This window comes from Pristis pectinata, chromosome 5 (genome assembly GCF_009764475.1).
Source record: "Pristis pectinata isolate sPriPec2 chromosome 5, sPriPec2.1.pri, whole genome shotgun sequence".
In the NCBI taxonomy this organism is placed as follows: Eukaryota; Metazoa; Chordata; class Chondrichthyes; order Rhinopristiformes; family Pristidae; genus Pristis; species Pristis pectinata.
Genome location: NC_067409.1, coordinates 82,752,537 through 82,768,041, shown reverse-complemented (window position 1 = coordinate 82,768,041; position 15,505 = coordinate 82,752,537). Strand labels below are relative to the sequence as shown.

At 40.6% G+C, this 15,505-nt stretch overlaps 1 protein-coding gene across 3 annotated transcripts in view; it reads right to left on the bottom strand.

Moving 5' to 3' along the window:
- anln (anillin, actin binding protein) overlaps nt 1-15,505 on the bottom strand; it is a 65,679-nt gene that overhangs the window by 34,954 nt on the left and 15,220 nt on the right. For all 3 annotated transcript variants that reach the window (XM_052016285.1, XM_052016284.1, XM_052016286.1), the window contains exons 4-5: nt 2,100-2,446; nt 763-1,015 (exon numbers count right to left, since the gene is read on the bottom strand). In XM_052016285.1, the coding sequence (XP_051872245.1) occupies nt 763-1,015; nt 2,100-2,446 (600 nt within the window). The remainder of the gene's footprint in view (nt 1-762; nt 1,016-2,099; nt 2,447-15,505) is intronic.

Genomic DNA, 15,505 nt, shown 5'->3' with positions numbered 1-15,505 from the left:
AGACTGCCTCCAATGCCAGTATATTCTTTCTAAAATAAGGGGATCAGAATTGTGCATTGTACAATGTGGGGCAGTGCAGTGGCACAGGTAGTAACCACTACCTCAGTGCCAAAGGCCCAATTTCAATCTCAATCTCAGGTGCTGTTTGCATGGAGTCCCTGTAGCCACATGGGTTTCCTCCAGGAGATCCAGTTTCCTCCCATATCCCAAAGATGTCAGGTTAATTAGTGATAGTAAACTGCCCCACGTATATAAGTGAGTAGTAGAATCAGGGGGAATTGATGAGAATATGGAGAGAATTTTTTTTAAAAATGGGATTAATATATGAGAGGTGTTGGGTGGTTGATGGTACAGACTTAGTGGGCCAAAAGGTCTGTTTCCGTGCTGTATCCCTCTCTCTCTACTCCAGGTGTGGCCTGACCAGTACCCTGTACAAATGTAACAATATTTCCCCATTTCTACATTGAACAGAGACAAGACACCATCCAGCATCCTACAGACTAGAAGCGATCAAATGTGATCACCAATCTGCAGCAAAATAACCTTCCCAGGCAGTGAGTAAATTGGCCACTTTTCAACTCAGGCATCCAGTATGGGTATGGGTAAAGATTGTAGAATACAGGAAACAGTTAAGTTAAAAGCCAGTTATCAAATATGCAAATGTTAAAACAGAAAGTCAAAATAATATTCTTTGCACAAGGCAAATGTCTCCAGATAATTTGTCCCTGTGAACCACATCCTAAAATCTGGAAAACAGCTTACCTGGAGTGGTCAGATTGCCTCCAGGCTGAGCCTGAGCAGTTGAATCTTTTTTTGGTTGATCTCTAAATTGGCTCTGACAATGGGAAATGATCACTTTTGCTGCTAATGACTGGGCCTCCTCAGTTTTCTTTGGACCTGGTTGGAGCTGATGCTGGGCAAGTGCCTCTTTAGGTAAAGGTGACCTATTCTCTTCAGTTTTCCTTAAAGTGGGTGGAATCACCTTCGGTAAATGGATATTAGACTGAACTGTTTCCTGACAAAATAGATTAACCAAAACAATTAGAGTAGCAGATTGATGTATATTCATAAATCTCACATTAAAAGCTATCAGAGATTTTATTCAAATGTCTATAAATTTAAAATTGCTATTGCATCAAAAAATGATTGAAATTTCCAGAAACCCAACTTTTCCCCCCAAGGGGTTGATGTTACTCCCTTTTATTGTTATTGAAATGAAGCCTCCCATATCTTGGACTATTAATCCATGAAAAATGGTACTCTTTAGTCAAGAAGCCTTCACTTTTCACTTTTGGTAATGGATCCGAGCTTTGCTCATTATTAAAGAGGGCAATAGCAGCTGACCAGTTGGGGAATGTTAGGCATTGACTGTACTTCATAGATGTTCAAATTCACAATCTAATGTAAAAACATCCACAGTCATTATATTTTTAACCACACTGAAGGACTATCAATGGTGATTTACCGGTTACTATGCAAGTTCCACATTTGGCGTAACTGGACTTAAATCAGGGAGCTACAAGTGGGCCGCTTTCTAGCGGACATAAAAAAAGGCCCAGCAATTATTGATGACTGGTCAATTGTTTCCTGTCAGAAAGTCCATATGAGGGCATCCAGTGAGGATAAATAGCCTTAAGTGTGGTGGCAATGCAATCTCACACCCATTGTCAAAAATTGAACCAACATTTACTTCGAGTCATCTTTAAAAACAAAAATTGGAGCAATAAAATTTGAAGGTAGTTGGTGCAAACAAAATGCAAGCCAGCAAAAGGCACGGTATGCATTGTAGCAAATTCAAGAGAATGGGGGAAAAAAAGTACTTAAGTAATATACAGGTCCAAGGACAGGCAACCCATTTTATTCAATAAACTCTGACATAAAAGAAAAGTATTTCTTGTAAGGATATCAGCTCATAAATCATTGCCCTTTCTAAAATCTTACGCAAAGTGCTATGATTTTATAGCGCAGCAGTTACAGGCAAACACCACAGGATTACCTATTTGGAAAAATACTGAACATCTTACGGAGATGTACATTTTAAAAAAATAATCAATTTACTTCTGGGATTTTTCAGTTTATTTGTAAACATCATCACCTACCTGCAAGGCAGTAGAGGTTGTTTTATTAACTGTATTTTCTAGAGGTCGTTGTGGGGAAATTACAGCGTGCTGGTTAATACTGCTGCTTTCAATAGTAGCTGGAGCTTTGTTTGTTACAGAGGAAGCTGGTAAACAAGCAGTACCAGGCTGTCCTGGTGACTTGTTATGCTTAATGATCGGATGGCTCAAGTCATCGTCCCAGGAGTTAATTGCTGCAGCAAGATTTGCAAACCGTCCTCTCCTTCCAGCTGGAGTTTTAGACTCAACAGTAGTTACTGTCTGCTGAGGTGGAGGTGAAACGGAGTTCCATGACTGTGCAGGCGATACAGGCGAATCAATTTCATTACCTGTTGTGAAGAAAATGCAAAGCGTGAAAAAAAAGAGACACAAGGTTCAAATACTTTATTTTAACATATGCAATTGCTGAACATTTTGTCCTCAGCAGATATTTAACAAGTCCTTCTGTTTAGATAAACTATGTTATTAATGTAATCCTACCAGTGCAGAGTTGGTATAATAAATGGAATTATCACCAGTTTACATCACACCTTTGATACACTTGTAAGATTATTCAAAAATATTGACAGTATATTTGTATAACTCTAGCATACAATATAAAAACGGTGAAGAATATTTCTATCACAAACCATTCCCAAACAATTAAAAAGGTTAAGACTTCTAATTCAGGAAACAACTGCAATTTAAAATAATTTCCTTAGGTCCGTTGAGATCTCTCATTTTGGCTTTCCAACGAGGGAGTGGCTCCATTTTAAACTGAAAATTCTCTCCCAGCAATTACTTTCTCCTTTAACCATTACATTGCTCTCAGCAAGACAACATTTTATTAATTATTTCACACACTAATAAAATGATACATTTCCCAATACACTGAGACAATAATTCCACTCAAATCATATGATCTACATTCTAAAAGTTTTCCATTTCATCTTGTTAAAAACCAAGATATTAGACATCTTTTGAAATTTAATTTGGATATGTATTACGTCAATTTTCTTTTAAAACAAAGAGAGTTTTCCAAAAAGCAAGGAAAAAGCTAACATTTTTAAACAAACCCGTCACCTCTTCTGAATAACGGACTGATACCATAATAATTTAAACCTGAATGACTTAAAAATTTAGTTCCAGGATTTATCAATCGTTCAGAAAAAGTCACCAAATTAAACTGTGTGCATCTCAGACTCCCAAGTATTAAAAGGGAACTGATATCAACCTACATTATCACATTAGAGGTGAACCAACCTAATTTTATCTATGCCTTTGGATATGTCATTTCTGCCCTCCATACAAATTCCACAAAAAATTTGAATTCTGCAAGATAGAAACTGACAAACACCAAAGGATTCCATTAGAGCACTCCTCTAATGTGTTTGCCACATCAGCATTCCCAAAACTCGTTGTTTAAATGAAAACAAAACCTTCAAATGGCATTGACTACAATGATACAAATAAATGAAGTCGATTCAACGCATCCCCTACATGTCATGAAGCAAACACCATGTCAAACAAAATTAGACAAATATATACAAGGAATTTAATCCCAAATCTTTTCTTTATAACGGTCACCACAGTGGATTTACAGGTAGCACAGCTGCCTCACAGCTCCAGAGACTGGGGTTTGGTTCTAACCTCCAATGTTCTCTGTATGAAGTTTGCACATTCACCTTATTACCACATTGGTTGCTCAAGTTTTGCCCCACATCGCAAAGGCATGTTAGGTTAATTGGTCAGTGAATAACCATTAATGTAGTGAGAGAATCAGGGAAAGTTAGTGGGCATGTGTGAGAGAAAAAGTTGTAGAAAGTAGGGGGTGGGGAATGAATGGGATTGACGGAATTGTTCTGAGAGGCAACATAGACTTGATGGGTGAAATGACTTCTTCCTATGCCATAAAGAAATACATGATAGAAATCTTAAAATTAGTTTGTATTTTAGACGTTGCAGTTTATCCAAATTAGTTTTTCCATACTTCAAAACAAAAGCGCAGTCACAAAGGCTCAAGTATATGCCAAGAATGTCAGGTCTTCATATCCAGGTTTAAAAGGGACCAAGTTACAGCTGCATATCATGGCATCAGCTTCCTTTTAATACTGACTGTGCCAGATTTATCTCTCCATTGTTGCCCTTAATTCCATGACAGCTGCCAAGATGATTGACTGTATGACTTTTTGGAGTATTGATGACTCCATCACTTCAAATCACGGAAAACACAAAACCGTGTTGCGCTGCAAGTTAAATACCATTTTGTTCGGCAACTATAAAAACTCTGCTCTAGCCCCGATTCTCCACAACGATTTCTGCAAGCTGAGTGAGAGGGCTTTGCTCAAATTAATTCCTAGCTTTACAACCTAGCATAACCCATGGCTACTGAAATAAGTGTTGTCTCTAGATTCAAATTTTATTTTTAGTTCTCCTCTTTCACAATCCAGTGAGATTATTGCATGAATCATATTGCAACCAAAATTCTGCTGCCTTTATCTCTGTGTTGTGCACTATTCCAACTTGGACAAGCATTACCATTCCTCATAGTCAGTCAGTCAAAATTCTGGTACTCCTCACTAAGTAATCTTGTAGAAATACCTTCACCACACATTGCAGTGGTTCAACAAGGCAGCTTGGCACAATCTTCATGTACTACTAGAGATGCTGACTGTAACAGCAATATCGTATCTTAAGAATGAATCAAATGCTCATTGATTTCTAATGAAGAAATATGCTGCAGCCCTAGTGCACTGAATTCATAATCCTAATTGCAGTCTTGAAATTCCACTGCACCTTTGCTCTCATCTGCATCTTTCAATATTGTGCCCTGGCACATCACCTTAATGCCAGCTTATTCATTCCACCTCTTTGCACCCTGTATGTCAAAGACTTCTCTATTGTCCGTTGAAATACTCCCCTTAGGGTTTTGACCTTACTATAGTGCAGTTGAACATGGGAGGGGGGAAAAGTACCTTTATAACTTGCCTCAAATACCATTCCAAAGTAATTTACTGCAGCTTGTCTGCATCCTCAACTATTACAAGCTATATTAGTTGGCACATTGAAAGATATTTTATTACAGGAAGTCCCCGACTTACGAACAGACCTCCGTAAAGCCTATTATTTATATTTTTAAAAATCGATTACACACAATGGTTCGTACTAACGGGCAGACTACTTTGCGCGACACTCAAAACACTGTGCGTTTTAAGCGGTTCGTTGGCCCATAATCATGGCTTCAAAGCGTAAATCTCGTGCAAGTGATGGTGATGCATCGAAGAAAAGGAAAACGATCACGACTGAAATGAAAGTAGAAATAATAAAGCGTTCAGAGAGGTGAAATGCCAACAAACATTGGAAAAGTACAGTCGGTCAACGATTGGGACAATTATAAAGGACAAGGAGAGAGTAATGGAGTATGTAAAAGGCTCTGTCCCAATGAAAGCGACAATTATCACTAAGCAACGCAGTGGTTTAATTATCGAAATGGAAAGACTATTGGTAATTTGGTTAGAGGATCAAAGTCAGCATAATATTCCCATTAGCCTTGGCTTAGTGCAGGAAAAGGCACAAAGCCTCTTCAGTGATTTAAAGGCTGCACGTGCAGCAAGTGAAGGTACTTGTGATGAAGAATTTGTTGTGAGTAGGGGTTGGTTCAACTGTTTCAAAGGGAGGTGAATTTACACAATATCAAAGTGCAAGGTGAAGCAGCGAGTGCCGACCGAAGTGCTGCGAGAGAGTTTCCTGAAATGTTGAAAAAAATTACTGAGGAGGGCGGTTTTGTGCCTGAGCAAATATTTAATGTAGCTGAGACTGGCTTTTTTTGGAAAAAAAAGCCTGAAAGGACATACATTTCAAAAGAGGAAAAAACTGCTCCAGGGCATAAGGCATCCAAGGATAGGCTAACGTTGTTGCTTGGTGATAACGCATCTGGGGATTTCAAGCTTAAGCCTCTGCTTGTGTATCGCTCCCTAAATCCGAGGGCACTTAGACAAATCATCAAGGCATCTATTCCCGCTACTTGGAAGGCAAACACAAAGGCTTGGTTAACAAAAGTTCTCTTCGAAGACTGGTTCCTGAACTTTTTTGTTCCTGCTGCTGAATGTTAATGCCAAAAAGATTCCTTTCAAAATTTTCCTTGTGCTTGACAACGCCCCCGGATATCCAAGCACTTTAGATGACCTTCACCCCAATGTAAGGGTCGTCTTTTTACCACCCAACACCACATCACCACTTTGGCCAATGGATCAGGGAATCATAGCCTCCTTTAAGGCTTACTATTTACGCCAGACCTTCTCACAAGCAGTCAGGGCTACTCAAGATGACGCAATGACCTTAAAGGAGTTCTGGAGGAATTACAACATCTATGATGGCATCAAAAATATTGCAGATTCTTGGGAGGAAGTGAAGAAAACCAACATGAAAGGAGTCTGGAACAGACTGCGCCCCCAATTCACAGTTGGTTTTTAAAGAGTTTGCAGCTGAGAACATCGCTGAAGCCAGGCAAGCTGTGGTTGATATTGGTAATAATCAACTGCAGTTAGACATCAATGAAGATGATGTCTTAGACTTGCTTGAATCCTATGCTGAAGAACTGACCAATGAGGACCTTATGGAGCTGGAGCAACAGATGAGAGCATTTGAGGAAAAAGGCTGGGACCAAGAAACTCCAAAACCCAAGAAGTTTTTGACGAAGGAGTTAGCTGAAGCCTTTCATCTCATTGAAGCAGGGATGGCAAAGTTAGAGGAGCAAGATCCTGACACAGAGGTTCAACAAAGTTTACAGGATAGTTACCGACAGCCTCAGCTGCTACAAGGCTATTTACAAATGAGAAAAAGAAAAGCTCTGTTCAAGACACCCTTGATGTTTACTTTAAGAAATTGACTTCAGAAGTTAACCTTCACTCTACAGCAGCAGAATCAGGCCCTGACTCTCCAGTGGCAGTATTAATCCCTGACTCTCCAGCACCAGGCCATCCTCTCCAACACCAGGCCCATCATCCAATTAATAAAGTCATTTTAATTGTTAATTAAGGCTCCTTCCGGTATGCAAGATATCAATTGGAACGAGAGTAAGTGTTAACCTTTAATCATTATCTTTTCTATCTAAACAGTTTAAGAAATGTTTCTTTAATTTTTTTTATACCTATACACACACTCTCTCAATTATAAACATTTGACTAATTGATGCTAGATGTGAACTGTACGTAACTGTTCCGACTTACATACAAATTCAAATTACGAACAGACTCAAAAACGGAACTCGTTCGTAATCCGGGGACTTCCTGTAATATTCAAGGCACTCGAAGATGTTATGTTGGCAAAATGAAAAGGCCACTAGAAGGTTACTAAACATTTTTACATTGAATTATGAGACTATTGTCTTCAGTTGTTTACTGTAGTTCAAAAGTATTTAGCTCTTGGTTATGATGATCAATTCCCAAACATACCTCTACCACCTAGAATGACAGCAAGTGCATTGCCACACCACTACCTGGAGCTTCTCCTCCAACTACACCCTATTCTGGTTTGGAAACACCTTGTTCATAATGTTTTGTGGTATCTAAATTCTATAACTCCCTAACAGCTGTGGGAATATTTTCACCAGATAGTCAGAAATTCAATCCTCAAACAAATGTGGATTATCTGGAGATGAAAACCAGGGGAAAAGCCTCACCATGTTATCGCTGTATGCCTTTGCACTTCTCCCTGCTCAAGCAATGATTGTTCCTTTCATCATCATGCCTTGTCCTTTAGAACACTCCCTTAAATTGTCAAGTCTCTCCCTTTTACTATGAAAGTGGATATTTTTTGCACCTTCAAAGATGAGCAGCCCAAGTTTTTCCTCTGTGAAGATTCTCCCACTGAGGGATAACCATAAAAGAAAATTATGATGGATGATAGAATTGGCACTAGGGTGCAGAGCCCTCTGGTGGCCAACATGTTCTATTATTATTTGTTAAAGAAGGCCCTTTGTAATACCAGCCTAGATTGGGTAGTCTGCAATAGTACTGAGCTTGAAGAAAACAGCCCACAAATATCTACAAACAGTCCCCAGGTTAGAGACAGGGTTCCATTCCTGAGAAATGTCCATAACCTGAATTTTTTGTAAGTCAGAGATGAACAAAACCTGTGGTGGAGAGGATCACAGACATCTGTGACAGGAGAGTGAGCAGGCACAGAAAGTGCAGCTGCCAGCCATCCTCACTGATTTAGTGAGCGAGCTAGTCAATCTGTTCAGCACTCTCAGCTCTGGTCAGCTTGACCCAGCCCCGCCCCCCACCTCCCGATTGTTGCAGCTCGGCAATGGGAAGGGGTGGCAGGATGGGGAAAGAATGCAAGTAGAAATGCTCTATTTCCACCCAGAAGAAGAGGCCTGCAGCCCCAGAGCAGATGGGAAATCCATCCCACCGGTCCCTCAAATGCTTTTTCATATGTACGGGTGTCCATAAGTTGAGTGTTTGTAACCCAGGGAGGGCCCGAGCTCCTTTTCCAAACTAGTGCATTCCACCAGCAACCCAACCCAACATCACCCCCCCCCCACCCCCCAAAACACCCCAGTGTTATTTCTATTTTAGCAACAGCTCTAAAGGGATCTCTGGGATTCACCAGTGATGTCATTAAGCAGACTGAGCACATTGACATTTCATGGACAGAAAACAAAGTAACAAGCAAGGTTTTATTTTAAAAACTCATTCACTTAAAAAGACTATTACAGAAGCAAGAATTTTCAAAAACTAAAACCTATGACATTTCAATATTGGATAGAAAAATGATCATAAATAAGAAATTAATTTTTCAGGCCAGAGAATTTATACAGCAATTATGATGCACACTTTAGGAAGCAAAGGAGAGTTCTATTGGTGCTCTTTATTTAAAATGACACAAGAGACAACCAAAAGTCTCACCAGGTCCACGCCAGCTTCTTGAGTAACAATCCCGCTGGTCCTGTTCACTTTTTCCTTTTTACTCCCTCTGCCCAAAACATCCTCTTTCATCATGTCCATTTATTCCCCTTTGATTCCTTTTACCATTAACCTATTCTAAAGGGTAATTTATAGTAGCTAATTAACTACAGGCATATTTTTGGGATATGGGAGGAAACTGGAACACCCAGAGGAAACCCACATGGTCTGAACCCACATTCATAAGAAGTAGGAGCAGGAGTAGGCCATCTGGCCCATCGAGCCTGCTCCACCATTCAATAAGATCATGGCTGATCTGGCTGTGGACTCAGATCCACCTACCTGCCTTTTCCCCATAACCCTTAATTCCCCTACTATGCACAAATCTAACTGTGCCTTAAATATATTTAATGAGGTAGCTTCTACTGTTTCCCTGGGCAGAGAATGCCACAGATTCACTACTCTGGGAAAAGCAGTTTCTCTTCATCTCCATCCTAAATCTATTCCTCAAATCTTGAGGCTATATCTCCTAGTTCTAGTCTCAACTACCAGTGGAAACAACCTTCCCTTCTCTATTTTATCTATCCCTTTCATAATTTTATGTTTCTATAAGATCCCCTCTCAATCTTCTGAATTCCAGCAAATATAGTTCCAGGCGACTCAAACTCTCTTCATAGGCTAACACCCTCATCTCTGGAATCAACCTGGTGAACCTCCTCCGCACCACCTCCAAAGCCAGTATATCCTTCAACTGAGGAGACCAGAACTGCACACAGTACTCCAGGTGTGGCCTCACCAGTACCCTGTACAGTTGCAGCATAACCTCCCTGCTCTTAAATTCAATCCCTCTAGCAATGAAGGCCAACATTCCATTTGCCTTATTGATAACCTGTTGCAATGGCAAACCAACTTTTTGCGATTCATGCACAAGCACTCCCAAGTTCCTCTGCACAACAGCATATTGCAATCTTTCAGTATTTAAATAATCTGATCTTCTATTTTTCCTTCCAAAGTGGATAACCTCGCATTTACCAACATTGTACTCCCTCTGTCAGACCCTTGCCCACTCACTTAACCTATCTATATCTCTCTGCAGACTCTCCACATCCTATGCACAATTTGCTTTTCCACTCAATTCAGTGCCATCAGCAAGCTTAGATATGCTACACTCTGTCCCCTCTTCCAAATCATTAATGTATATCGTGAACAGTTGTGGGCCCAGCACTGACCCCTGCAGCACCCCGCTCACCACTGATTGCCAACCAGAGAAACACCCATTTGTCCCAACTCTCTGCCTTCTATTGGTTAACCAATCCTCTATCCACACTAATACATTATCCCCAATTCCATGCATCCTTATCTCATGGATAAGTCTTTTATGTGGCACCTTATCGAATGTCTTCTGGAAATCCAAGTATACAACATCCACCTGTAGCCCTCTATCCACTGCGCTCATTATATCCTCAAAGAACTCCTGTAATTTTGTCCAACAGGAACCTATCCTTCCTGAGTCCATGCTGTGTCTGCCTGATGGAACCACTTCTATCCAGATGTCTTGCTATTTCTTCCTTAATGACAGCTTCAAGCATTTTCCCGACTCCAGACATTAAGCTAACTAGCCTATAGTTACCTGCCTTTGGCCTACATCCTTTTTTAAAAAACAGTGGCGTGACATTTGCTGTCTTCCAATCTGCCGGGACCTACCCAGAGTCCAGAGAATTTTTGGTAAAGTATCACAAACGCCTCTACTATAACTTCTGCCATTTTTTTCAGTACCCTGGGATGCATCCCATCAGGACCAAGGGACTTGTCTACTTTTAGGCCCACTAGTTTGCTCATCACTACCTCTTTAGTGACAGCAATTGTATCGAGGTCCTCACCTCCCATCACATCCATAACATCTCTCTTTGGCATGTTAGAAGTGTCCTCCACCGTGAAGACAAACACAAAATAGTCGTTCAAGGCCTCGGCCATTTCCACATTACCCAATATTAATTCACCCTTCTCATCTTCCAAGGGACCTACATTCACTTTAGCCACCCTTTTCCGCTTTACATAATTATAAAAGCTTTTACTATCTATTTTTATATTTTGTGCTAGTTTACTTTCATAATCCATCTACCCTTTCCTTATTGCTTGCTTGGTGGTTCTTTGTTGCTTTTAAAAGTTTTCCCAGTTTTCCACTACTCTTGGCGACTTAGTATGCATGAGCTTTTAGCTTGATGCCTTCCTTTATGTCCTTAGTTATCCAAGGCAGGCTCTCACCACCCTTACTGACCTTGCTTTTAATACAATAGGTGATGGCACTACAGTTCTTAATTAATGAGTGGGAAATGCAAAGTCCAAGGGAAAACAAAGAGTGGGAGACAGAGTCTAACAGATTACAGGAAATGGAGAGGCTAAGGGAGAACAGGAGATGAGGGGAGAGAGATCCAGTCTCGGTATGTCCCTTGCTGTCTGTGCTGAATTATGATGTCACAAGACAGCAGGTAGATGACTGGTGGGTATTTCTTCCCAATCTCTTCTGATGACCCAAGAAATTTACATCAGGGGATGTCAGTTTGGCTAAGGAGTACATGCTTAAAATAATTAAATCCAAACTAATTAATTAAACCGGACAGAGATGGCTGAGCAGATGAAGTGTTGTAGCTGCAAATTGTGGTTACTGGCAAATTCCATTGTGGGTTCACAGTAACCACATCTGCTGCAAGTGTTTGCTTCTCAAGGAACTTCAGCTCAGAATTGATGAGCCATAGTCCATGCTTCAGACATTGCAATATAACAGGGAAGAGGAGAATGAATATTTCTCATCTGTATTCATTAAGGAGAAAGACACTGTGGTTGCAGATTTCAGCATGGAGGACAACGATAGCCTAGAACATGTTAACATTACAAAGAAGGATGTATTAGATGTTTTTGTTGGCTTAAAGGTGGACAAATATCCAGGGTCAGATGAAGTGTATCCCAGGCTGCTAAGGGAGGCAAGGAACAAGATTGCTAGGGCTCTGACAGAGATACAGGCCTTGTTGGACACAGGCAAGATGCTAGATGACTAGAGCAAAGCAAATGTAATATTATTCAAGGGAAGCAGGGATTTTCCAGGTAATTCCAGGGCAGTGATTCTAACATCAGTGGTAGGGATGTTATTGGAAACAATTCTGAGGGGCAGTATTAACCTACACCTGGAAGGGCAAGGGTTGGTTGATCAGGGATAGGCAGCACAGCTCTATTGGTAGGAGATCTTGTCCAATTTGATCAAGTTTATTTTGAAGAACTAACAAAATGTATTGGCGAGGACAGTGCAGTTCATGAAGTCTACATGAACTTCAGCAAAACCTTTGACAAGGTCTCACATGGGAGATTGATCCCAAAGGTTAGAGCCCATGGGATCAAAAGCAAGATGGCAAATTGGATTCAAAATTGGCTTGGTAATAGGAGACAGAGGGTGATGGCAGAAGGTTGCTTTTGTGATTGGAAGCATTAGGCAGTGGTGTACTACAGGGATCAACGCTGGGTCCCTTAAATCCATCATATACAGTATATTAATAATCTGGATACAAATGGAGGTATGATAGTAAGTTTGTAGATGAAAATTGATGGGATTGTTAGTAATGAGAATAGTCTTAGTTTACAAAACAATACTGATCAGCTGGCAAATTTGGCAGATCAATGATAGATGGAATTTAATCTGCTAAGTGCAAGGTGATGTATTTTGAGATTCCAAAAGATAGGATGGACACCTTTAATTGTAGGTCCCTAAAGATGGCAGCAGAGATAGATAAGGGGTGAAGAAACATACAAGATGTTGACCTTCATTAGCTGGGGCATAGAATACAAGGAGGATGTCATGGTACAACCTAATAAATCTTTGGTTGTGCCATAGCTGGAGTACTGTGTGTAGTTTTGATCGCCACGAGGAAGTGATTTCATTGGAGAGGGTGCAGAGATTTATCAGGATGTTGCCTAGGATGGTGCATTTCAGTTATGAGAAGAGACTGGACAAGCTGGGTTTGTTTTCTTTGGAGCAGAGGCTGAAGGGGACCTGGTAGAGATGTACAAAATTATGAGGGGCATAGACAGGATGGAGAGTGAAGATTTTCCCCTCCATAACAGTGATGTCTAAAGTCAGAGGGCATTTGTTTAAGGTGAGAAGTAAGAGGCTTAGAGGAAATCTGAAGAAAAATTATTTCACCCAGGTGGTTATAATCTGGAACACACTGCCCGATAAGGCAGTAGAGCAAGAAATGCTCACAATATTTAAAAAGTATTTGGACCAAGAAGGCATTGAAAGCTTTAGACAAAATGGTGGTAAATGGGATTAATTAGATGGGCACGATCGTTGGCATAGACATGGTGGTCCAAAGGGCATATTTCTGTACTTTATAGTTCCATGAGGAGAGTTTGTTCCGGGATACACTGATAACCCTTAGATAAATTACCTCAGATTTGATCAGTGGTCAAGAGCTCATGACTACTTGAGCAGGTGTAAAGATACAGAGGGTACCTCTGATGAAGCCTCAGCCCTTACCCCTTGTCTACCAGGTAAAAGGTCCTTTCTCCCTGGTTGTGAACTGCAGGGAGGATGTACAAACTGCCCATAGCACCACAGCACAGTGGGCCACTAAAGCAGGTGAATAAATGAGAAATGTAGTAGTTATAGAGGATAGCATAGTTAGGGGAACACACAGATTTCTTAAGCACAGTGAGTCTCAAAGGATGTGTTGCCCACCTGGTGCCTTCTAGGCTGTAGTGGAAAAAGCAAGATCCAGTTGATGTCCAATGACAGTTGTAGAATTTGCCGAGGGATGAGTGGCTCAGGTCAAAATTGAAAAGCAGAACCACGAAAGTGATGATCTCCAGATATTAGACCATAAGACATAGGAGCAGAATTAGGCCGTTTGGCCTGTCAAATCTGCTCCACCATTTGATCATGGCTGATTTATTATTCCCCCTCAACCCTATTCTTCTGCCTTCTCCCCATAACCTTCAACACCCTTACTAATCAAGAACCTATCAACCTCGACTTTAAATATACCCAATGACTTGGCCTTCACAGCTGTCCGTGGCAATGAATTCCACAGATTCTCCCCTCTCTGGCTAAAGAAATTCCTCCTCATCTCTGTTCTAAAGGGACATCCTTTTATTCTGAGGCTGTGCCCTCTGGTCCTAGACTCTCCCACTACTGGAAAAATCCTCTCCACGTCCACTCTATCCAGGCCTTTCAATATTTGGTAGGTTTCAATGAGATCACCCCTCATCCTTCTAAACTCCAGTGAGTACAGGCCCAGAGCCATCAAACTCTCCTCATACATTAATCCTTTCATTACTGAGCTACAGGGAAATTGACAGAGGGTAAACAAAATTAGAGAAGTAAACGCATGGCTGAAAGATTGATGTGGGAAAAATGAGTTCGGATTCATGGGACAATGGCACCAGTACTGGGAAGCTGTTCTGTTGGGTTAGGCTTCATCCAAAATATGCTAGGAACAGTGCCCTGGCAAATTGCATAACTAGGTTTGTAGGCAACACTTGAAACTAATTGGAGGGTAGGGTTCAAGCGACAGAAAGCTTAATAAGCTAAAGAAATGAGAAAGCAGTGACACAGGCTAGTAAAGGAGTGAATGAAAATCAAAGAGCAACAGAAGGGGCAGAAAATATAAGCAAATGTGTGACAGAAATTGGAACCAGAAGGAAAAGTGGTATAAAGCCATATCTTCATCTGAACGCATGCAGCATTTGTAACACAAATAGAAATATGTTTTTTATATTATAATTATTTTTATACATTTATTTTATATGCACATACACACACACACACACGTGTATCTACTTGGCATTACAAAGACATGATTGTAGGATGACTGGGAACTCATGGTACAGCATTCTTAAATCAAGGAAGATATCAGTGTAGCAGTAACTTGTGATATAAATGCAGTGGATTGTGATGTGGAATCAGTTGGGATGGAAGTAAGGAACAGCAGAAGAAAAAGACATAGGTGGTAGTGGTCTGTTGGCTCCCAAAGTGTTACTTTATGTTAGGACAATGCAAAACTACGAAATAAAAAGGACTCTGTAATTATCATGGGCGATTTTAACAGACATATTGACTGGACTAATCAAACTGGCAAGAGTAGTACGGAAAAGGAATTTGTCGAGTGCATCGGGGATTGTTTCTTAGAGCAACATTTATGGAACGTACCCAGGATCAGACTATTTTAGATTTGGTTACGTGTAGTGAGATAGGATTAATAAGAGATATTGAAGTTAAGGTTCCCCTAGTGATGTCAACATGGTAGAATTCCAGATACAGTTTGAAGGCAAACACCTCTTAGAGTGAATAGATTGGGCTGGGAAAATAGGTAAATGGAAAGGTCAGTTGATGAGCAATGGCAGGTACTTAAGAAGTTATCGGAAGACTGGACACATTTTCTGCAATACAACAGAGACTGTTCTTCAGAAGCTCAGCATTTGCTTGCAAAACTCATTAGGCCACGTGTGTCA